The sequence below is a fragment of the Homarus americanus genome, unplaced genomic scaffold (assembly GCF_018991925.1).
Source record: "Homarus americanus isolate GMGI-L3 unplaced genomic scaffold, GMGI_Hamer_2.0 scaffold31032, whole genome shotgun sequence".
NCBI lineage: Eukaryota > Metazoa > Arthropoda > Malacostraca > Decapoda > Nephropidae > Homarus > Homarus americanus.
This window is the reverse complement of record NW_024729696.1, coordinates 334,676-360,164: the sequence shown is the minus strand read 5'-3', so window position 1 is coordinate 360,164 and position 25,489 is coordinate 334,676. Positions and strand designations below refer to the sequence as shown.

Genomic DNA, 25,489 nt, shown 5'->3' with positions numbered 1-25,489 from the left:
GGGCTGATAATAGACTAGTTTTATTCATCAACAGAGGTTTAAAACTTCATTATTATAATTGTTATATCAATAAATGGTCAGTACGGATGAGTCAGGGGAGCGTAGAGTCGCACCGCAGGAGATATAAGTGAGCAGAGCTTTCCAGGAGTCTCACACTACCCCACCTCACAAAGGGACCAGGTCAGTCTCGCCTCGTCTACAGTTCGGTGCACACCACAGCTAATGGAGGTGCGACGTCATCCCTCATTTGTTGTTATTTCGAGCCACTGCTTACAATTCGGAGTTGTGATATTTAGGTGTTGATACACGAAGGTGGTGGTGGTGTAAGGTGTCGTGAATATGAGTGACGTGGCTGTCGTGTGCAGGAAAACCGAGCAGATGGAGAAGTGGTGGTGAAATGAAAGTGTTTTTTTTTTCCAAAATGAGTGATGCGATGAGAGAACACCCAGGCTATACTAACTAAAATATAAAGAGAGAGCATTACCTATTATCAGTCAGTATGAGGTATTTAAAGTACAATGTCAACACATCACTCTAGCTACACTGACACGTAGTATCTTATCTATCGGGGACGTTAGTTTAAACACTTAAGGAAATGCGATGAAGTAATATGGTAAATGAGTAACCAGATTTCAACTTATAGCAGCTGAGTTACGAAGTTGGTTCGTAAAAGGATATATAGCCCAATACATATAATGTATGTACTGTGATATGCAAACTGATATGCACATAAAAACTCAAGTACTGTACAATTTAGAACTCCAATGTCTCAAACGTAATCTAATTTAACCCGATTAGTGATGGACATATCAATGAGACATATCTGTTTCTATTTTACCCACGCATACATTTACACATTATATACAGAGTTACATTTATAACTCTCGGCATGATTGTTTACATAGTGAGGAAAGATGACAAATTTGTTGTATTTTTTGCTTAACTAGACACATGTATGAAAATATTAAAGTAATGTGTTAAAACTCATTGTTCCTAGGGTAAGAATCATGTATCGATGATCTTGTAAAACGTTCGACCAAAGAGAATTAACAGCCTATTGTAAGTGACATAAATCTTGATAAATACAATGATGCAGTACTTATAAGCTTCTGTTGATTTTAATATACATACACGAGCAGTAACACAGTATATTGTCTCCCAAGGAGGAGATGCAGGTAGTTTGATGTATGCAGGCACGATTTACGAATGGTCAAGATTAGATTATATTCATTTCGAGGAACTCCCCGTCTTCCCGCTATTACGTAAGTCATGGGTCTGTGGTTCACGCGTGGGTAGTAAAGTCGCCCTGGAGGATGAAACAACTGTGGGCTCATGGCTCGCCGATTCACCTCCACACACACACATAAATAAATAAATACGCAACTAGTTTTATTTTTATATGTCCGACAGCCAAATAACTTGTGTGAAGTTATTTTAGTAGAAATTATTCACTGATGTACAAAAAAGTCAGTACGATGCACATGTGGAAAAATACAACCTGCAGGCATGACCGGTTTGGTTTTCTCAGAGATGTAACGGGATGTCCCAGTGTTGTCTCTAACCAGATGAGTTGGGGAAAGGCTTGGTACGATCAGGGAACATTCCCAAATATTTCCAAACATCCGGACTTTTCAAAGCAAAGGGTAAACTCACTCGTCAAATTTCATAAATCATTCAACCTACTATTAGGGGGGCAGGGTTGTGAGGTGTGGTGGGTGAGGCAGGGTGTGAGGTGTGGTGGGTGAGGCAGGGTGTGAGGTGTGTGAGTGTGGGTGGGGAGGCAGGGTTGTGATGTGTGGTGGGTGAGGCAGGGTTGTGAGGTGTGTTGAGTTAGACAGGGTGTGAGGTGTGGTGGGTGAGACAGGTTTGTGAGGTGTGGTGGGTTGGACAGGGCTGTGAGGTGTGGTTGGCAAAATATTAATAACCATGAACTGGACATAAGCTGCGTTAGTGAGAGGTAGGAACGGGGAATGAAAATTATTTCAATGAGTCGGTCAGGCAGTAAATACGTTTCAGCAGTAACAAATGCAGAAAAAAATATACAACCTTTTTGTTTTCGTAGATTATAAAGCTCAGCTCTGAGCAATATTCAAATTAAATGTTTGGACAAAAAGTGTTCACTAGAGAGAAATATCTTCTTTTTTTTTTACAAAGTAATCTTTTCACTATACAACATGAGGTATAGTATAGTATACTCTGTGTTCTTAGTACAATATAGATTAGTCGTTTTCAACATGTTATTAAGGAATTAATAAATGATAATTAAATAAATATGTTATAATTGGCTTGTATTATACTATTCACCGTATTTTCCATATAGTTTCGTTGCAGAACTGGAGAGATAGCTTATCTTCATTTACTTTCCACTGCTGTGTTCTAAACTCACAATACGTAATATGAAAACTTTGGCTTCCCCTAAACCCACAACACTAGGAGAATGTTATCATTCTTCTTATAATACAGTACTTGAAAACTTGCTGCGTCATAACATCTAAAAATTGAGATAATTTCCTAAGGATTCTACTGACAAACATGGAATGAGGTGAGCTTAGTGACTGTTCGTATTGTTCAGTATCACAGGCAGATCTTCCGTTGTAAAATCAAAATATGCTGCAAACATTTACTATAGTGAATACAGGTAACATCACAAGGGTTAGCAGAGTGTTATTCAGACTTGTGGAGAATGACAACCTCCTGCATGGCTGTTTATAACGAGGCTTCATTAAGCTTCGCACCGTCATGTACGCCTTATGGACAATGGAGATACGTGACTTGGGTAATAATCACTACCCGCCGTGTTAATTCAGATCCTCCTACAACTAGAAGACCTAAAGTCCGCGTCAAGTCAAACCCACCCATTCTAGATTTCTTTGGAAGTCCTAAAAAGAGATTCTCTGAGTTCTGTAACAAGCAGAACCCCCCAAATATTTATTTTAGAACCTTTCTCCCGAGCGCTTTAACGTGAAACATTATAATCTCGAACGGCCATGTTATTTTCTTATCAGCTATAGCTACATATAGGGCCAAGCAAGTCTTCATAGCCTCTGTCTCTCTCAGCGGAAAATTTGTTATATCGTTCTTTTATGTACCAGTGTCGCAGTGAAAGTCTCCGCATGACTTCAATTCGCTACCTGTTTGTATTTCTATTATCATGTTGAATATTTACAGTTTCAGTGTTGTCACAGGAATTTTTAACAGCACCACTTGATACAATTAGCTAAATTTTTATTTCAGATACACATTCTGAGCTAATTAGTGGATAATTATGGGGTCTTAAAGTGAGCGCTTGCCCAGGTGAAATTCATAAAGATTAATCTAACCCAATAAAATTTATCAAACCAATTCTTAAGTGTTAATGTCGATCTTATATTTTGGAGGGTTTTACAAAATCCTGAAACTTAACAAATTGTTGTCAAATGTATTTTTGTTTTATTTCTAATTTGATTATTATTCCCGGGCAAGTACAAAAATAGCGAGGCAGGAGCTAAATTAACAGAAAGAACTACTGCACTGTACCACAAACCAGCAGTAAACACATCCCAGCTTAAGAATTTACTCCTATACAGATATCCTAAGGCAGAGGGCTGTATCCACGAACCTCAGCCACAGGGAGTTACGTATCAAACAATATAAATGACAAAACAGTTCAACAATACCAACACAGTAAAAAAAAAAGGAGGGGGTAACCGCATGAGTGTCAGAGCACTAGCACGAAAATTAACATAAACTGTACTAACACTAAAAACATTAAAGACTGCCGTGACAACGACAACAACAGTCGCAGCAGAAGAAGGAAAGTCTACTTCCTGACACTGGAGGACGACAAACTCCCGTCACTGTGAGACATGAACAATCGTCGCACGGAAAAGGTATAGTGCTGCATCCTATAGCTTCGACCAGTTGGTTATGATGTTCACACTTTCCTGTTTATAAATTCAAATAAAACCCCCTTCCACTTGTGAAGCACAAAATGTCATTTTCTTCTCCTTTAATATCTCCCAAAATATCATCTGTACCCTTTTTCCACATGTCACAAAATTAAATAAAAACCTCTTCCATATATTAAGTGAAAATGGCAAGTTACTGTTTCTACAGCCGCCAGTGTGGCTAACGTGGGTGGGAGACATGAGCGCCATCACCAAGTTCCTGCTGGCCAAGCCTTGGTTGTCCCCCTGGTGTATCTCCAAGACTGCCAACTCCATCCTGCGAGCCATTGGTGTTGTAAGTACTGAACATCTTAGTACAGTAGTACCGACGAGTTTCGCCTGATGGCGATGACCCTATTGTTTATTCCACCATTGGAGATTATTAACATTCACCGTCTTTCTAGATGTAAATGACAATTAAACTTACAAAGTTTTTCAAAGCCCGAATGGAAATTAACCTTTAACGATTTTTAGGCCATTCTTAGTTTAATCAACTTTGTATACTTGAACAGTCTGTCACGTAGAAGCTGAACCTCGGTGAGCTTTTCTAGCGATTTCACCGATACTCCATACAATATACAGTATGTATCGGCTCGTTACTAAAGGATAGAGACTACTTGTTGTGAGATAAATTCTTGTGGGATGATCACATCCAGTGTACGTGTTAGACGCACACACTCCTCCGCTACCCTGCTTGGAAACTCCCGGATCTGCCACACCTTAGCAAATGCTGCCCTCTGGTAACTTCTGAACAGCAGGTGGTAGTGAGTACTGTACTAACCACCACTCTTGTTTCTTTTATATACACCGACAGCAGTAAACTGTATTTGATTATGAGAATTAAAAGGACGCCCATATTGTGTTACGTATTGTAAATACCGTCGTGGTTATGTAGTTTGAATAAATATCATATAATGTATATTTTTATAGTTAGGTAACGTGAGGCTCCCGAAAGAAACATCGTTGATGACTGAGTTGTTGTTCATAAAAAAAAGTTATTTTTTGGAAGTGTAACAACAATTAGAGAGAGAGAGAAGTAAGAGCTTAGCGGATATTAGAAGGGAGAATGGAAGGACACAGGTACTTAATGATGAGGCGCGTCGCTTCCACGACCTTAGATTTATAATTTGTCTTGAGCTTCATCTTGTTTTATAAGCCTCATTCATCCTCGGTATTTTTACCTGATACTCATCCCATGTAGGTTCTACTTCGCTACACCTACCTCAGGGGCGGATCAAGGAATATCGAAAGGGAGGGGGGAAGCATTAAAATATATATATATATATATATATATATATATATATATATATATATATATATATATATATATATATATATATATATATATATATATATATATATATATATAAATCCACAATGAAAACGTGGATAAGATAAATCTTGATAAAATCACACGGGAAAATAGTATTTTTTCAAGATATATATATATGTATGTATGTATGTGTGTGTGTGTGTCTACCAGTTGTGTGCGATTCCCAGTGCGTGAGGTGAATGGTAAGTAGCTACGATGTGATTGTTATTGCCAGGTAGTTTATTAAGGCATTCGGGAGTAAATCACGTATTCAATGATTTTTTTTTAACGCATGCATATGGTGTCTTGTTGAATATTAGGACGCACAATTTAGAAATCTACGGTGCTTCAAAGTAATGAGAAAAATTTACAATGTGTGTGTGTGTGTGTGTGGCTAGAAATGATACTGAATACATTGTAAATCTAGGCACGAGGTCAGTACAGCTTGTGTTATGCTATTGGTCTTTCGTTCTGTGGTGCTACGGGACGCGAATATCAAAACCTGCACCTGTTATTAGGAATTTGGAGGCGAAGGGAAGATGCCAGGACGAGAAATTTATTTTGATATATGTAAGTGGGTGCTAGAGATGAAGAAGTGCACTCTCTCTCTCGACACACACAGAAGCAAGTGGGTCAGGGAGAATAAGGATCGTGTCCCCCTGGGCTGTGGAAATCAAGAATAGGTTACTACTCATCGTTCAAGAGCCATACAAGAGATTTACTGAATTTTAGTTTATTTACAGTTCTCTTTCACAGCTTCTATTTGTTGAATCGAAGCACTAACTTTATGACGTTATGAACCAAAACGGACTCGGAGAGATGCAGAGCTTGTACAAAAGGATCTGGGGCGAGATCTACTACCCATATTAAGTACTGTATAGAGAAAGCTAACTTTATTTGAAACTTGATTAAGTATCTTATAAGTCTATCACAGGACATTTTGTTCCTAACCTAAGAGTGTTTATTACAGTTAACTTCCCATGACCCATGCATGATATGATCGGTGTGTCTCATTACGAGGAAGAATACTAATGTATATACCTGTCTACGGTAAACAGCTGGTGACCGTCTGATGTGTTCTAGACGTATACAGTAACCTTACCATACATTAAATAACCGACGCATAATTATCAGCTTAAACAAGGTAACAAGATCCAGTGTCGTCGATATTGCCGTGTGGAGAACTCAGGTACCATGTGGTAAAGTGGTGGGTCGTGCCTGTCGTGCCGTATATTGGCAAATTGACGTTGAGAGTCCATCTTGTTGATGGCGGTGTTGCATTCTCGCCATCACCACAGCCCCTACTATCGTCCCCTCCAGTAAGTAACCGTCCGCCCCACAAGGGGTCACAACTCAAGGTTGAAGAAGCCACAAGTCCAGAAAACTGTGAAGGCAAACTTTTTCGGAAGAGAACTGTGAACTCTTGGAACAATCTGCCAGAGAGTGTTGTGACGGCAAGGAGTGTGAGCTCTTTCAAAACCAGGCTTGACAAGCACTGGAGCAGGTTCAGATACATTGAGGAGCCAGTGCCTGCCCAGTACTTGGCAACAGTGCGTAACAGAGACGTGACCGACCGCCCAAACGGCTAACGAGCGGCGAAGAGGATAAAAGTAAAAGTAAGACAACTGAGATACTTACTGTATACTATATTTGACTAATATATTAGTTTTTTGCTCTTAAAAATCGGTGAGATGATGGCGGCATTAATTTGTTCTCAGGCACGTCAGTCTTAATGAGTGACACTTTATCTAAAATACCCTCTTCAAGACGGGATTTTAGGAGGCCCACGTTAATTAAAAATCCTACTTAAAGATAGAATTATTATTTATTAATTAATCGTTGGACTACTGTAAGATAACACACTGATATATTGATTTACATGTTATACTTCTAGTAATAATAATGTTGAAATCCGCAAACAAAATGCGTTGTTTTAAAGGTCAAGTTTTCTTGTGCAAAAAATTACCTAAAAATGCCACGATAGAAAGTTATTTATGTTTCATTTACAGCTGTAATTTAGAACGTCATATACAGTATACTAAATATTTATCGTACCTTTAAAGTCATCAACAGCGGTCGCCGGTCGATAATATAAAATACCTCTTTTCACTGTCACAGATGACGGGCGACCTTGAGATTTGGTAAGTTTGGGGTTGAGGCCACCGCCCTCTTGTGTCAGCACCATCGTCCCGTCCGCCAGAGCCGGGCGCCAGATGGCCGTGATACAGCACGTTAGCAGTGGTCTCACGGCGTTCCGGCACTGGGTGGGTACACTCAGGCAAGGATCCTTATCCTTACCTGGCAGGGTAGAGTTCTTACGTGTTAACCTTGCCTACTGGGGTGGAAGGCGCTCAGGTGGGGGCCCTTAACTTTGCCTAGTGTGACTAACGGAGTGGGACACTCAGGAGGGGCCGTTCAGTTATCCTAAAGGAACATTGCTCTCATGTGAGAGCATATAATCTTTCCTAATGAGGACTCTCAACCAACCCAGCTCTCTTAAGCCACGTCCCAAAAATGGCACTCACTGCATCTTAAGTAGAAATGCTGTCACTACTGGCCGGCACCACACCACACACCCCTGCCATGATAAGTGTAGCAAAGAGTAATGTTTTCAACCAACACCATGAACATTGTGTCTAGTCCTCTCGCGATTATTAGTGAGTATCAAATAATGCCACGGCCATACATATGAGTTTACAACTTAATTGCTACATTCAATGAGATATTTTTACTTTATGTATCCAAAGATCCAGTTGTTTCTTATTCATCAAGACAGGGAGAACATTCCACTTGCTTCCAAATACATCTTCCAAATTTCCATTCCCGCCATGAAGTGACGTTATACTATGCTCTGGGGATGCCAGTACAGTACTAGGATGAGTGGGACAACTTTGTGTGGAGATGGTGTGACTGTCGTGGGGAAGATACATTATACAGTACGTACGTGATCAGAGTAGGGAAGCAGGAGAGTGTCATGGATACCTGGGTTACCATGCGAGACAGCCTGCCACACCACCACAAGACTCAGATTTACAGATTCAGGTTTGCCCCGTGAGGGGCATCCTGCTCAAGGCGAAGCGCCAAAGCGTTTACAGCGGCCATCAGGGAAAATTGCTGAGTTTATGCTTGCCTTCTTACTTTTACTTTTATCCCCTTCACCACTGATCGGCTCGTTAGCCGCTTGGGCGATCGGTCACGTCTCTGTTACGCAATGTTGTCAAGTACTGGGCATGCACTGGCTCCTCAATGTATCTGAATCTGCTCCAGTGCTTGTCAAGTCTGGTCTTTGGTAGGTTGTTCCACGAGTTCACAACTCTCACCACGAAAAAGTTTGCCCTCAAAGTTTTCTGGACTTGCGGTTTCTGCAACATTGAGCTGTGACCCCTTGTGAGGCGAGCGTCCGCCTGATCCAGGTAAGGACAGTCGACTGAGTAGTGCCCTTTGAGATGTTTATATACCCCAATTAGGTCCCCCCTCGCCCGTCTGTAGAATAAGGTAGGCAAATGCAGGCGCTCTAATTTCTCAGGGTAGTTGAGGTGCCGAAGTGCTGGCACCAGTCTGGTGGCCCTCCTTTGGACATTTTCAATCAACTAACAGTCCCTAGCATATCTCGGGTACCAGACGGGGTGACAGTACTCCAGGTGAAGAAGCACCTCGCTCTCGAAGATCGTTACGAGGGATATCTGAACGACCTTCTTATAAGACCTAATAATTTTGTTGCTTGGTTCACCTTCTCGCAATGGTACGAGAACTTCAATTCACTGTCAACATACACACCTTGGTCCTTTTCACATTCAGTTTCTTGGAATGCATTTTTTTCGTCCCGTTGGGACTTATGATATGCCGCCTTACCGCTGGTACGTCCCAGGTACATCCTCTTACATTTCGTGACACTGAATCTTTGCAGCCATTTCTTCGACCATTCTTGAAGCTCTCAGAGATCTTTCTGCAGCTCTTCACAGTCTGCTTGGTTCTTAATTTCCCTAAATAACTTGGCATCGTCCGTATACATTTGTATGGAGGAATGTACAGCTTCTGGTATATCATTAATGAATCAAACAAACAACAGCGAGCCCAATACACTGCCCTGTGGTACCTCGCTTGTCACGGGTACACATGGCGAATTTGTGCCCTTAATCACCTCACACTGCTTGCGATCATAGAGAAAGTCTCCGATCCACGCTAGGTATATATTGTCAATATTGCCACCCTGTTCAGAAATTGGGTCCAAGCATTCAGTACCTGAGTAATTGTGTTAAGCAGGAGCGTCCCGGCATAAGACCGTGTTGGCAATCCTTTACAAGGTTGTTTCGAAATAGATGTTACATCATGGCATCTCTTTTAATGCTCTCTAGCTTTACATACTATGCTGGTCAGCCTCACTGGTCTATAATTACTCGTGGAGTGACCATCGCCCTTCTTAAAAATAGGTACTCACATAAGCGTTTTTTTTCCAATCATTGAGGACCTTTTGCTCATCCAGGCATTTACAGAACAGGATCTTCAGGGGCTCAGCAAGCTCGTTGCACAACTCTGTTGGTACTCTGGGATGCACCATGTCAGTTCCGGGACGCTTATGAACCTTTAACTTTGATAATTCAAGCATCTTTAGATTTATTACACATGTTCATTGTGATTTCCCTCAGTTACAACTGTTTTGTAAAACTTAGGTGAGACGAGAGCTTACAAGCTTTCTTCCTGGCAAAGAGAACTAACATGTCCTCCACAGGTGGCGTTCGCTAACAATCCGGTGTCAGGCGCGTTGATCCTGGGGGCCATGTTTGTGGGTAACATCAACGTGGCCTGGGCCTGTCTCTTAGCCGGGGTCATCGGGGTTATCTTCAGCAAGGTCAGTTGTATTACAGCAAACGTACACAATGTACGTTGGATCATCTGCACTTTTGACTGCGCATGTAACTGTAGTGTTCTTGAAGGATTAACTCACTCTGCCTCGATAATTGGAACAATATTATGTTATGTGTGGGAGGGAGAGTAGTAGTTTTCTCCCAAGCTTTTCTCTCCCACGTAAGGTCGTATGACGTCATTATTATTTAGTATCTGCAACAAAAAGATGTTTACTTTATTTTTAGTGTGTAATATGCAGGGCTATCTAATTCGTTATCTCGAATCAGGTACTCAGTCAACCAGAACAGTTAATCAGCGACGGTGTGGTTGTGTTCAACGGGATCCTGGTCGGGTGTATCTCTGTGGCCGTGTTCCCCGGGATAACTGGCCACGCCATCGACGCCAGCTTCTGGCTCTTCCTCACCATCGTTCTCATCATCACGTGAGACCATCAGGCAGCCATGTTAACTCGAGCTGGTCATTCACACTCATTCAGCCAGAGTTGAATAAATTCCGACTCATGTTGTCTAGTTCCACAACTTATTTTTTGGACACTTGACACGAACATAGTAGCGAGAAAATAAATTACATCAAATTTATAAACAATGCTTTAGGTATATCCAAAATCTGGCTCAGCAATATGTGGAGAACAAATTCAATAAACAAAAGAGGCGATATATATCCCACAAAGTACCCTGCACTAGATACCCAGCTTTATAAATATATTTGGATTCTGTAGTTTTCAATGCTAACTTATCTTAATTCATTCTGTACACAGCGAGTCAGAAATTAAGTTTACAATCGCCAAGTAATGTAATGACATTCTTCACTGAGAACTAGTGTGAAGGTTTCTTTAAAAAGTTGCCTTGCTGTACTTATTATAATAAGTTTTTCCGAGTATCTAAATAACAAAAACATCATCATTTATGCAAACTCATTATTTCAGAGCTTATGTGGATAGAGGTTTGAATGCTCTTATGGCACCATGTCAATTACCAGCATTATCCATCCCGTTCAACTTCGCTGCTGTCTTACTCCTGTTAAGCATGCGTAGTGCTGCGGGCCTCACGGGAACACAACTCCCGCCAACCCCAACAAACACTACCAATAGTGCCAACTCTACCATAGAGCTCGACTGGTCAAAAGTGAGTTAATAATTATATGGTCTTCCATGATGAACCTTTGGTTGAACCAGTCCTGACTGACTGACTGACAAACAACATATTACAACAATACCAAAGGTCACACTTTCAAACTATAAACGTTACGACTACAAACCAAGCAATGACTGTACACTGCTTATTGTTGACGTATAATACAGGTAACCCGATCAGGTGGTCACGTCTTTGTATTGACCTTTGAGAAACAAATGGACAAGCCCGGGGCAGATCACAATGAGCTGTTCTCTATTCCACAACTTGAGCTGCGTGGTATGAACCATATACAGACGTGGTCAGATATTGTTTCCATCTTATTTGTGTTTAGTCCCGGTTAGTGTTTTTACAAAAAAAGATGAAGATCTGAATATACAGGCTTGAAGCCTTCGTCCAGAACGGGCGTAAGTGACATAACTAGTAAATTTAGGCCATTTTCATTAATGCTGGCGGGCCACAGCTCCCTGTTGCAATGTTAAGTACTGCACTGTACATTACACTTCTACTCCTCTTCGAACAGACTTACGCCCTTGCTTATCAGAAGAAATACTCTTATGAAACTATATAAGCTTCTGTTTTGTTAATATTTATAGTAAAAAAAACCCAGCAAATACAAAACAATAAATATCCCCTATACTTTAATCTAAAGTAGTTGTTTAAACATTACTAGACATGTCTATGGAACAGGGAAACTGAGGCTAGATAATTTTTTTAATAAAAAGCATTACAGAACATTTGAATACTTAAATCTGAGACAAGTCCCTCCCCCCCCCCACCCATAAAAAGAATGCAGAAGCTGTAATTACATAAGGTGTCAAATATCGGTACCAACCTCCCGAGGGCACCTACAACCGTCCATTGTGCATCTAAATTAATACAATAAATTCCAAAACTTACAGTAAGCAGAATATGACTGCCTGGGTGTAAATTCATGGTACGATACCTTCCGAAATGGGATTTTTAGGAGTAAAACACTTTAAGTCAATGGTTGACGTGAATTTGTTATAATCAACCAGTTATTTATCTTATCAAAAAGGGGTCTAAGGCCTGTGGAGTTTGAAACGGGGAATCTGGTGTTGAATACTGTATTATAAGATGAGCAGTTGGGAGGTAATACATTGATATTCATGCCTTTGCAGTATAGGCTAGCAGAAGAATTCTTTCCCTAAAATTTGAACATGTTTATCAACTTACCATATCTCTGGCAGGTAAATTCTTCACTAAAGGTCGAAACATAACCTCATGTCTTGTTGGTACAGTTGTATTACTTCGGTACACACTCAGTATCTGGAAGAAAAGAACATCTTTAGTTAACAACAAGAGTTATATGTGCAGAAATATATTTCATTTTGCTGAAGATGTGATACAGCATATGTGAGACACGTGTAAGCGCATCCATTATATTGAATCAATGTGTAGTTTGCCCTGCTATGCTTCTTCCCCAAGAGATGTGTCCTTTTTCTGAGAAACATATAAACATATACCTCCCTGCCACAATTAAGACGCTTTGTATTTTCCGCAAACAAAATGTGACTGATATCATTCTACACACCTTAAAATATTAATTAACTGAGGTATAAAAATATGAAAACACTGCACACAAACATTTTAGTGAAATAAGGAGACGAAAGAGGATGTAAATCTTATGACAAACGTCTGTAATATTTTTTTTCTAATTTCACCTGGGTGTCGATAATCGCGGAGGCCACGGCCAAATATATTTGCCGCTGTGGCTAAGTTTGAAGCTACGATAGCTCGTAGGCTGCCGTCTATATACTTTGGAAAATAAATATGAGTCAGTAGAGGTTAAAGATAAGCGATTTAAAAAAAAAAACTTTTGGATGAATCACCATTTGGTTAACACATGACGTTCAATTCATTGCACGCACAAGTTCGTTGACAACATTACAATCTGTTTTTATCGTCTGGAAGATAGAGGGAAGTTTGCCTGCCAAGAGGTAACCGTTGGAAAATCAATTTGTGATTTAATTACTCGACATAGATTTCTCAGTTGCCTGATAGAATGTTTGGTCGTCACGAACACGTCACGTCTCTTGGTTCAGGAGACATTCAGCTGTAATGAAAGTTGTGTTTAAAACTGCGCCACCCAGTTATGTACTTTATTAAGTATACATAAAGTTTTCCAAAATGTTGCCAGTCCATTGCATAGCGCAGCTCAGTGCACTGAGAGGGATATTATTTTGGTAGATCTTTATTACTGACATCCAACTATCTAACTTTTTTCCAACTTTAAGAACAACCAAAATAAAGAAGTAATTTTTTCTGTTCACTGAAGGTAATGGAAGGAACATTATTGGCAGCAGGGCAGATCTATGGTGTTGGAACCATAGACCCCTCCATCCTCATCTACCTTGCCTTCCTACTGTTCTCTCCGGTACTCACAATATTCTTCTACATGGGCAGTGTTATTGGCACTATCATAGGTATGTAAATTTTAATTAAGAAATTCATTGATATTACCACAGGTACACACACACACACAAAAAAAAACTATCTGCTCACTTGGGTTCGGTGTGTTTGGAAATGAATACAATGTTTCGGAGTGAGACTTGCGAACTCTTGGAACAATCTGCCAGAGTGTTGTGACGGCACCGAGTGTGAGCTCTTTCAAGGCCAGACTTGACCGACCAACACTGGAGCTGGTTCCGATATATTCAGGAGCCAGTTTATGCCCAGTACTCGAGATATCCATATGATGTATTTTTAATGTATTATTCTCTACCTAAATGTCTGAGTTGAAAACATTGAATTTTTTTGTAAAGATAACTGAAGACTGCCAGGCGCAAAAGGGATTATATTCAATCATTCAATAATGATTTTATCCTCTTCACCACTTGTCAGCTTACTAGCCGGTCGGGTGGTTTGTCAGTTCTCCGTTACACACTATTAGCCAGTACAGTACTGTACTGGGCATATACCTGAACAGTGACTATTACCTGTGCCCTCCACACTAGGAGCGCTGGTCAGTGCGGCACCATACACTGACGTGTACATTGGACTGTGGGGTTACAACAGCATGCTGACGGCGGGAGCCGTCTCGTACTTCGTCGTGCCCACGCCAGGAGTGGTGCTAGCTGCCGCGGTTGGCGCCACCATAGCCGCCACTGTGCAGGCTGCCACGCTACATATTTTCAGTGCGGTAAGTAACAATCTGCTGCCCCGAGTCGCACTGTAATGTACAGTCACAGAAAAAAGTTCTATCAGTCCTCCGTCTCATTCATGAACCCTGAGACTCATGAACCTGTGAATCCGGGACATCACACGACCTAGTGCGCCATCCACGGGCCTAACAATGTATGATTTACCTGGGATTCACAGGTTCATGAGTCTCAAGGTCGGAGGACTGACAGAACTTTCTTCCGTGAGTGCAAGTTACTATCAATGAACTAACCCTTCCAGCCCTTCCGTGGCATACCCCGTATAGCCTTGTGAGATACCGCAGACAACTGGAGAGGTACTGTTGTCAATATACAGTAATAACTTGATAAGACTAGATTTGTTCACCTTGAACCACAAAAATATTCAACACTCTGAGCACTTGTATTACTCCCAGTAAGAGCACAGAACTTGAACCCTCATTTTTGGAACTCCCGCCCTTTCTTAACCGTGAGGGTGAAGGGTTGAACCATCGTTTCCAAAGGGGTTTATAATCTACTTTAAATTATAGATAAATGTAACTAAAACTTGTAGTATAAATTTTTCCTATTCATCTTAGAGTGTGTTGGGTGGTAGAGTGGAGTGTGTGGAATGGTAGAGTGGAGTGTGTTGGGTGATAGAGTGGAGTGTGTTGGATGGTAGAGTGGAGTGTGTTGGATGGTAGAGTGGGGTGTGTTGGATGGTAGAGTGGAGTGTGTTGGATGGTAGAGTGGAGTGTGTTGGATGGTAGAGATAGAGTGGAATCCTGCGTTTGAGGAGAGACATAAAGGACTGCCAACACGGTTTTCTGCCGGGAAGTTTGATGAAAATGACCCGGAAATCAATGTACTCATCAATGACAAACGTGCTGCTTTAACTGACTGGCAGAACAACCCACAGTCTCGAACCAAAGCTGATACCTTCTGCAAAAAAAAAGCAGCGGCATAGCCCGAAATTCACAATCTAAAGAACGACTGGTTTAAAAATAAAGCATGTGAAGCTCAAAAACTTGCCGATCAACACAAGATGCGTGAATTTTTCAATTCCACTAAAACATTTTATGGGCCAATCACTCTTGGAGCAACCCCCTCCGCTCATCCGATGGTAACGCCCTAATTAAAGACAAAGAAGGCATCCTTCAGCGCTGGAAAGAGCACCATCATTCGCTGCTCAATCAAAACACCGATGTGGATGTCCTGACTACCCAACAGATCCGCCAGCATCCAGAGTTGACCCACCTCAACTATCCTCCATCCCTGGATGAGGTAGCTACTGCCATCAAACATATGAAAAATAACAAAGCTTCAGGGCCTGATGGAATCCCAGCCGAGGTGTATAAAGCAGGAGGACCTCTGCTTACCAGCCAACTACACCCTCCCCTGGAGAATATATGGGAAATGGAGGATATCCCCCAAGTTCTTAAAGATGCCTCCATCGTCAACATTTATAAGAACAAGGGAGACCGGTCAGACTGTGGCAACTACCGCAGGATCTCGCTGCTGTCATTAGCTGGCAAGATTATCGCCCGAGTCCTCCTAAACAGAGTTCTTCCTGAGTCAGAAAACGTTCTCCCAGAATCTCAAATTGGCTTTAAACCATTACGTGACACCATTGACATGATCTTTGTTGCCCGCCAGATACAGGAAAAGTGCAGAAAACAGCGTCGTGACCTGTACGTGGCCTTCATCTACCTAACAAAAGCCTTCGACTCAGTCAACAGGGAAGCCCCGTAGCGAACCCTCAGCCGTTTTGGCTGCCCACCAAAATTCATTGCCATTGTGAGGCAACTCCACGATGGCATGAACGGCAATGTCCTACACAATGGCACCCAGTCTGAGATCTTCCCCATTGAAACAGGGGTAAAACAAGGATGTGTACTGGCACCAACTCTTTTTTCCATTTTCTTGGCTTTCTTCCTTACTCATACCAGTGCCAATTTAGTCGGAGGGGTGGACATCCAGTACTGGATGAAGGGTCTTTTCAACATAAGACGACTGCAGGCAGGAACAAAGGCGTCTGCAGCTTCCATTACTGAACTTCAGTATGCAGACGACCTCACCCTTGCTGCTCACAATGAATGCAACCTACAGGAGATCCTGAACACCTACGCAGATGCTTATGCACACTTCGGCCGTGAGGTGAATGTACGCAAGATTCAGATTCTCTTTCAGCCTGCCCCTGGTTCAGCCACACCTCCACCGTCCATCCAGCCTAGCGGTACTACGCTCTCTAATGTTACCCACTTTCGGTATCTCGGCTCCCACCTGATCAACATCGGATCAGATGTGCATCTCGAGGCTTTGGCAGACTCCATACCCATGTCTTCAGCTGTAGGGAGCTGAAATTATCTACAAAGTTGCATGTATATCGAGCAGTAGTCCTCCCCACCCTGCTACATGGCAGCGAGATATGGGTCACATACAGGAGGCACCTCAAGGCACTTTAAAACTTTCACCAACGTAATCTACGTTTAACTTCCATCCCCCGAGTTCGCTGGGAAGACAAGAGAACAAATACCAGTATTGTCGCTGACACCAACTGTAGGAGCATCGAGGCTACTATTATCAATGAACAAAACTACGCTGGACTGGTCATGTTACCCATATGGACGACAGTAGACTGCCAAAGCAGCTACTTTACAGTCACCTAACGAATTGTAACTGTAACGCTGGCGGGCAACTGAAAGGGTATAAGGATTGTCTTAAGATAAACCTGAAAAAGTGTTAGATCGACTCCCCCTCATCTGGGAGACCATTACTCCACACCGTATCGCTTGGAGGAGCACCACACAAGAATGTGATAATACTTTTGAACTAGCCCGACTGCAAACCGAGGCAGACAAGTGCCAATGCCGGAAAGACGCTGTTGCCGACCCTCCCGCAGTGGGTGTAGCCCTCCACATATGCAACATAAGTGAACGACTCTGCCGGTCCCGTATAGGCCTCTCTAGTCACTTCAGAACTCACCAATGGAAGTGACATCGTTAATAACTCATTTCATTTTATCATAGCTGGATGATCGTCATACTTGATTCCGAGTGACAGCAGAGTACTAGTAGTATGCCGGGAGGCTCATGCTTAACACTCAAGGTACTAGATGTTTGAACTCAAATTCTAGAACAAGGCGGAAATATTGACAATAAATACCTAGATTTTGCCAAGGCTTTCGACAGCGTATCCCATGGAAGACTGAGGATTAAATTGGAAGGGTACACGATTTGGGGGAGTGCCCTAGTGTGGATCGGAGACTGAACTATAGATCAACGTATTACTTGAAAGTACAGTAATTTAATTCTTAAATGAGCTCATACTTGGTGATATCACAACATTCACTGGTAGATTATTCAAAATTCTGAAATTTTACTCCAAAAGCATTGGCTCTGACAGTTTTTTGTGCTGATAGCTTTAACTCTAGGCCGTGTCCTCTAGTGGAATGTACAGTACATTTGATTGAGTAATGCCGTTTGAAGTGTTTATAAACTTCTTTGAATAATTTCTTACTTTTTTGTAGTATAGACAGGGCAAATGAGAACATTTAATTTTCTCTTGTTATGTACTGTAAGGTATAGGAGTGTTGATACCAGACTGGTAGCATTTCTTTGAAAATTTTCAATCAATTGGCCATCTTGGGTAACTTTCAGAGACCATAGAAAGGTCAGGGCTAATTGTAGACTAGTCTCATGATGATTGAGAATTGAACGATTCTCGGTAAACATTGTCAAATACTTTCCTGTAAACTATTTTGTTTATTACAGTAATTGCCATGTTTTAGAAATTTTATTCCATAATAAAATACCCCTCTCTCTCTCCTAATGTATTTCTACTGTGATTTTAAGTAAATAAATAAGAAAAGTTCTTTTTGGTTTTTAGATGACAGTTCCAGTGTTGTCATATCCATTTAATGTGGCAACATTGCTGATTCTCGCTATTGCTGTGACCCATGACTCGCCCTTCTCCTGGGTACCTGAGAAGACCTTCCCTGAGTACCATCTGTTCTTGTACGTCCGATCTCTACGGAGATGTCAGGTAATAACACTAATAGAATTGTTTATTTACTTTTATCCTCTTTGCCACTGATCGGTTTCTTAGCCACTTGGGCAGTCAGTCAAGTCTGTTATGCATTGTTGGCAAGTACCCTGTACTGGCTCCTGAATGTATCTGAACCTGTTCCAGTCTTGGCCAAGTCTGGTCTTGAAAGAGCTCACACTCAGTGACACCACAACACTCTCCGGCAGTTTTTTCCAAAAGTTCACAACTCTCACTCGAAAAAGTTTTCTGGACTTGTGGCTTCTTCAACCTTGAGCTGTGACCCCTTGTGGGGTGGGCATCCACCAGCTCCAGGTATGGACACTCAACTGAATAGTGCCCTTTGAGATGTTTATACACCTCAATTAGGTTAACCCTTGCTCATCTGCAGTATAAGCTAGGCAGTTGCAGGCATTCTAATCTCTCTAGCTAAGTGAGGTGCCAGAGTGCAGGCAGAAGACAGGTTGACAGAACTGTACTACAGGCGGAGAAGTACTACCTCACTCTTGGAGATCTGCACTAGTTTAGTTGCTCGATTCACCTTCTTCTCACAATGGCTCGAGAACTTCAGTTCATTGTCAACATACACACCCAGGCCGGTTTCGCATTCAGTCTCTATTAATGCATTTCCAAGAGTTTACAATTCTCACTCCAAAAAAGTTTGCACTCACAATTTTCTAGCCTTGTGTCTTCTTCAACCTTGAGCTGTAACCCCTAGTGGGGCAAGCATCAGCCAGCTCCCGGTATGGACACTCAACTGAGTAGTGCTCTCTGAGAGTATTAAAATCATGGCCATGTTGAGACATAAAAATATATAATGTAAATATTTTTTATTAGTACAGTCCCCACATGATAGATTGGTGAGAGGCATGAGAACAGAAACAGCTTCCTATACTACCTGTATACTGTACAGTGGTCCCTCAGTTAACGAATGGTTCGATTAACTAAATTTCGGTTAACGAATTACCTCTCAAGGATCTTCAATTCGGTTAACGAACAAAACTTCGATTAACGAAATCCTTACGAACAAAACATTTTGTTGTGAGCCTCAGCTGATGGGCTAGTCTGCCAATTCAGTAATCTGTTCTATGTTTACATTCGTTTCCAGTTGAGAAAATATCAAGAAAGTTGTGCTCTTTAATATTTTTGCATTTTTTATATTAAATTTTTTAGTCATTTTAAAATTTAGTTAACACATTGATAATATATGCAGTACAGGGAACTAGTTTTTTGTGCGCCCATCAGTAGCTTGACTCAGCCACCAGGCATCAGTCTGGCTTTGTTGACAGTGGAGTGAATTATCTATTTTGTTGGCGTCTTGAATATTTTTGCATTTTTACATTGAAATTATTGGTCTTTCTGAAATTTAGTTAACATATTGATAATATATAATGCAGTGCAGTGTTGATTTAAATAAAATAATCTTGAATTACACCTAGTGAACATAAAATTTTATTGGTGAAATGACGGCATCAAGCATGGGTCCCCTGAAAGGTGATTTCTCCTCCATCCCCACTTCCTTGATTCGGTTAACGAACGACCTTCTGGAACAAATTGTGTTCGTTAACTGAGGAACCACTGTACAGGGTTTGTGAACAAAAATGAACAGCATCTTATACAGGTACTAGTTGTCAAATATTAGTCATAAGCTGGTGTACAATATATTGTTATTATACAGTCCAGTATATGCATAGAATTGTGTGTGAGAATTGATTCACTTTTGAATTATTAACTAGTAATGTACTGTACAATTGAGGTACTGAAATAATAGGACTAAGGAGCAAAAATGATATGTGGGTTGATGCTTTTGTTTCAGTCTTTTTGGGTCTTGGATTGTGAAGATGGGAGAAAAATATAGGTGTGTCTCAGGATGGGTTATTAGGGATTTACTGTATTGGTTTGACTTGTTCCCCAGCAGAGCAACCCTTGCTTTAACACCTTCCAAAACTTATCCCATCTTATACAGTACTAGCAGGTAACTGCAGACTGCAATGCCAAAGGCCCTTCCTGGCTCAGCTCTCAAACATAAGAAAACAATGTACAGTAGTCTCTTAAACTGATCCAGTTTTAAGCATAACCATTATTAATGTAGGACTTTAAAGTACAGTAGATTACAAGCAATTCTTATTACTGGAATTTAATATTTCATATCAGTAATAAAAATTCAATACTCCAAATTAATAATACTATTTACCAACAGAATACAGTGACCAGCAGTGAAGCTCCAGAGGAACTATTGCAGGTTAACCACAAGTAGCAGCACCAAGGGGAACGTGACTTATGGTGATGCATCTTTGTCTTGACCAGGATTTTACATTAATGTAATGCATGACTCGAAGGGATAATATGATCATATTCACTCAGTGTTTTTTTCTGTGTCTCTCCAAAAATGGTGTTTTAAACACATGTACAGTACTTTATAACATTGTAATATGGGGAAATGACAAGTAATTATTTTGTGTAAGAAACTGATTTCAAAATAAATATTTTCTGTTTATCTGTCTATTGCATTACAGGTGTAAAGCACAAAATGTGATTTGTGGTTTTATCACAATAATCTGCAAAGTGTACAAATATATATGGTAAACATATAAGTTTAAACCATATGATAATTTTGCAAACATAATTTAAAAGACCTCTCAAATGTTTTTTAAAAGATATGATCCAAATAATATTAAGGAAAACAGCTATATCAGCATCATCGGCAAATTATAATAACCCTGTGCAGTGTAACTAAATATTCAAGCTTGACTATGATCATAGTGCTTTTGAGTATTAATGTATCTCAAAACACAAGGAGGTCTCATTATCACTAGACATCACATATGACAGTGATTAATGATAATTGCAGATAATCATTGAGAAACAGAAATACAAATAATGTACTGGCAGTCCCATGAGCTTCTGTGATTACTGTATTCACATTTTCAAGGAGCACAGTTGAACTGACCTCTTTAAAGGTGTGAATAATCAGAAGTGTGTTTGAAATAATTTTGTATGTTTATTTCCTAGTGGTTATCTGCATAATACAATATGTACACTGTATAATACATATCCAGTATACATAAGTTCAAGTGACTCTTTTTAGTGTCTACATAAAAATCATATGAACCAATAAAAATTTTCACGATTGTAACTTAGTCACTGGCCTGACTAATCAAAAGTTAAGTCATCATTGGCCATCATAAGTTTTGGTACGAACACATTCCTTTCACTTGTTTGTCATAACTTCAATTTAGAGATTATATACAGGCAACCCCCGAGATGCAGAATCCTGGGTTACGGAAATTCGCCCTTATGGAATTTTGAAATTACGGTACCTGTATGAACCAAAAATTCGCAATATAGACAAAAAACTCGCCCTTACAGAATTTTTGTAAACTTATTAATTTTTCAAACATCAAAATCGTAATACCTATATAACAAAGAAATTCACCCAAATTTTGTGTTGATTCTTGGTGATAGCTACAAGATGGCTGGTGGACGGCACAGCTCATCTCTCCAGTCTCAGTTTGAATCCTTTCCCCAGCTTGTGTTCAGTTATGGAATTATGGAATTATAGTTAATTTATAAAGATTTTCAAAAGAAAAATAGCTATAGAGAACAAAGAATTTCACCGAAATTATAAAATTTATTTTGTGTGGATTCTTGGTGGTAGCTACAAGACGGCTGGTGACGGCCCAGCTCATCTCTCCAGTCTCAGTTTGAATCCTTTCCCCAGCTTGTGTTCAGTTATGGAATTATGGAATTATGGTTAATTTATAAAGATTTTCAAAAGAAAAATAGCTATAGAGAACAAAGAATTTTACCGAAATTATAAAATTTATTTTGTGTGGATTCTAGTGGCAGCTACAAGACCGTTGGTGGGTGGTTCACCTCTCCAGTCTCCAGCTACTAGCAACCACAACAACAATGGTACTGCTAAGTTTTGATTCCTTCCCCAGTTTGTGTTCAGTTATGCATCTGTATTACTGTGTACCCTTATTCAAACCGAGTGAAAAAGACCATCAAGTTCAAGTGAAAGCAGTGATGATAAAAGATTTCACATTGGAAATGCATTGGAAATTTCATCTTGATGTTTTATGTAGGTAACTCCCAGTAACTCCGATCACACCACCACCTGCAGCACCCAACATTGTTTCTAGCAAGTTAAATTTAAGTGTTTGCATTTACAGTATTGTCATATTATACAGGAGGTCCCCGACTTATGAACGCCCGCCGAAACGAACGGGGTCTAACTTGAAATTTACAGTATTTATTTACCTGATGACTTATTTTTTGCTTTCATTTACTGTATTTTGTCATTCTATTTCTTCTTTGGTCTTAAATTAAGTGCTTTTAGGTGTAAAAAATTGATTCACCAAATTTACCAATGTCCAATAGACTTAATAATGTATCATAATTTGTAATGGTACAGTATAATGTACAATTTCACAACAGTGAAAATATTATGTATTGTACTACAGTACAGTACCTGTATTATGTTCAAATTGTATTGTATTGTGTAATTACATTCTGAAAAGTATGGCATGTTCACTTTTATGTTATTTATTTCCATCTATTCCTGTTAACTGCTTGGTTGTCTGCACAGTCAGCCAAATTGGGGTGACACCAGTTGTTCGCCAGTCAGGACAGTTGTACCATGACCAGCATCGAGAGAGTATCACTTGTAACCTTGAGAATAAAGTCAACCTTGACTATATCATAGCAATATAACATTAATAACTTCTCTAAATAATAAAGAAAACATCATAATTGCAAATCACCAGTACATGGTTGAGAAGCAGAGTTAGTAGGGGTTTACACTTGCCATCAAGCGATGGCAGCACTTACCAGATAGAAAAGCCATTTCATGGTCAGAGGAGGGTGGACCAACCATGTGGGACCTTCAAACTTATTGTGGCTTATTACACATTCATATCTCTGGATTTGTCTTGGTATTGCAGCAAAAGGTTAAATTTCTCCTTCCTTTGCCAGCTTACTACTATTCTATTTTATACAAGGAACTGTACTGACCTATCCTTAGATGCTCATAATCAGGGGGGGTTGAGGGACTCGAATCAAGAACCCCTTGGAAAAATAGTCTCCCCATTTTATATTAATTAACTCCATCTTTTTTAGTAAATATCATAAACTGTGAAAAAATAGATAAACAGTACAGAGTTCTGTAATGTCAGCATGCAATAGTAAAAATGTTTGACCTAATTACAAATCTGAGTTTTTGTAAAAGTCTCAACCATAGCCCTATTATTCACACTAAAAACGGGAAGAAAATATTCTTTGGCAAAGCCATTCAGTATAAAATAACTGATAAATAATTATTGCTTATTTTGAAGGTGACAAGTTAAGCATGAATATAAAGTCTTACATAATTATGTACAGTAGCTAAAACAACTATCTGTGCATACTTTGTCGGAAACAATTTGAGGCCATGGACGATAAATTTTGGTACAGTGAGTTCTGCTATAACGCGTGTTTTGATAACGCGAATTTGCTCTAACGCGATCTATGAATAGAGGAACGATATTTGTATAACGCGAACGCTTGTTTGCTGTAACGCGATTTTTGCTTACTATTTCTCCAATTTTGTGGTATTAACTGTGAATATGGTAAAGAAGAATATCTCCAAGAAGCGTTCTGGTGATCGAATTCCCGGTGATGATCGCAAAAGAAAGGATATAACACTTGAAGAGAAGCTCGATGTTATCAACCTCAAAATCACCCTTCTCCCCCATCAAGTTATATTCATATTTTTTCAAGGTAAAGTGTTACATTTACTGTATGATTTCATTATTAGATATGAATGTAACATTTATTTAGACTGTGCTATCCTTTGTGTTAGGCTAACTACTAATTTTTTTCGATTTCGAGTAGTAATCTGCACCTAACCCTATTTTCTCCATAAGCCCTGTTATTTCTATTACGCGATTTTCTATAACACGATATTTTACAAGAACACAACTATCGCGTTATAGCAGAACTGACTGTATATGAGAGCTGTCACTAGTCACGTGTAAAAATTCGGAGCATATTGACCCCCACCTGCACAGATAGTTGTTTTAGCTACTGTACATGGTAAGTCTGAGTTGTGCTCATGGTTGAAAGTAGTGTTGCTCCATCAATGCCTCATAGGCCTTGAGGCATTGCCATCCATCGTAACATCATTCAAGCAACTGACCCAGAGCCTCACTATATGATCAACGTGGCAATACCTTTCTTTGATCACATTGCTACTGAATTAACTGATATGTTCACAGGTAACACAAACCTGCACAAAATTTGAGCTATATCTGGTTTAGCATTACAGTAAAAAGAAAAATACAATACCTGTACCCTTTACTATCACTCCTGTGCAACAGTCCAACCACACCAAATGATAGTGAGCTTTCTACACTGTTTGAAGAAGACCTCCCAAATCCTCAAGTTTGTACAAAAAAGAAAAAAGAAAAAAAACAATGTATGGAGAAACCCTAACATGGGTCTCGAGCTAAGTGAGTATGCTGGTACCCTTGTGAAGATGTTGAAAGTTTGCCATGAAGATATGTATCCTAACATAAGTGAAGTAATAACACTAGGAGAAACACTTCCTGTGGCGAGGGCAGTGTGAGAGAACCTTTTCGGTACTGTGATGACTACACAACTACATGTGATGAAGTATGATTGAGAGCAGACTGTCAGTTGTGGCACTTATTCCTATTCATTATATTGAATAAAATCATCTGGTATTAAAAGTGGCATCCCATAGTGAAGGGGTTAATCTGTACCAGGTTGCTGATCTAATTATTAAATATTATGGGATCAAATTTCAGACCGAATTTTAAACAAAATTTTTCTTTGCAGGACATTTTTTTCTAATAAAAAAAAAAATTCAAAATTTGGTTACTGTATTTTAATATCATTGTACAAAATAACAACCTAAGAATAATGCTGGAGAAATTTGTGTGTAATTACTTCACTTACAACTAAACTGTAAGACATTTATAAAAGAGGATCTGATTAATGCATGAAGGAAATTTTTACGTGCCCCTTAATGACCTTTGTGTAAACCTTCCCACTACACTTCTACTACAT

General features: G+C 39.9%; 1 protein-coding gene across 6 annotated transcripts; it reads left to right on the top strand.

Annotated features, from left to right (window-relative positions):
* Positions 1-97: 97 nt before the first annotated feature.
* Positions 98-22,954, top strand: LOC121866796 (urea transporter 1-like). 6 transcript variants are annotated; one of them, XM_042366528.1, is made up of 11 exons: positions 98-180; positions 3,567-3,869; positions 4,096-4,221; positions 9,968-10,087; positions 10,371-10,525; positions 11,030-11,228; positions 13,534-13,681; positions 14,213-14,397; positions 18,263-18,418; positions 20,619-20,701; positions 22,262-22,954. In XM_042366528.1, exons 2-10 carry the CDS (start codon positions 3,846-3,848, stop codon positions 20,673-20,675), a joined length of 1,170 nt encoding a protein of 389 aa, XP_042222462.1. In that variant the 5' UTR covers positions 98-180; positions 3,567-3,845; the 3' UTR covers positions 20,676-20,701; positions 22,262-22,954. The 6 variants fall into 6 exon arrangements, with proteins under 6 accessions (XP_042222462.1, XP_042222458.1, XP_042222463.1 ...); XM_042366524.1 differs by having other exon boundaries at positions 20,619-22,954; XM_042366525.1 differs by having other exon boundaries at positions 159-228; positions 20,619-22,954.
* Positions 22,955-25,489: the final 2,535 nt, after the last annotated feature.

Bases quoted from the DNA above. Each gene is read 5' to 3' on its own strand.
- LOC121866796 (XM_042366528.1), top strand. From the start codon at position 3,846: ATGAACAATCGTCGCACGGAAAAG. The intron at 3,870-4,095 runs GTATAGTGCTGC...CTGTTTCTACAG, and splicing joins ACAATCGTCGCACGGAAAAG to CCGCCAGTGTGGCTAACGTG. The intron at 14,398-18,262 runs GTAAGTAACAAT...TTTGGTTTTTAG, and splicing joins CGCTACATATTTTCAGTGCG to ATGACAGTTCCAGTGTTGTC.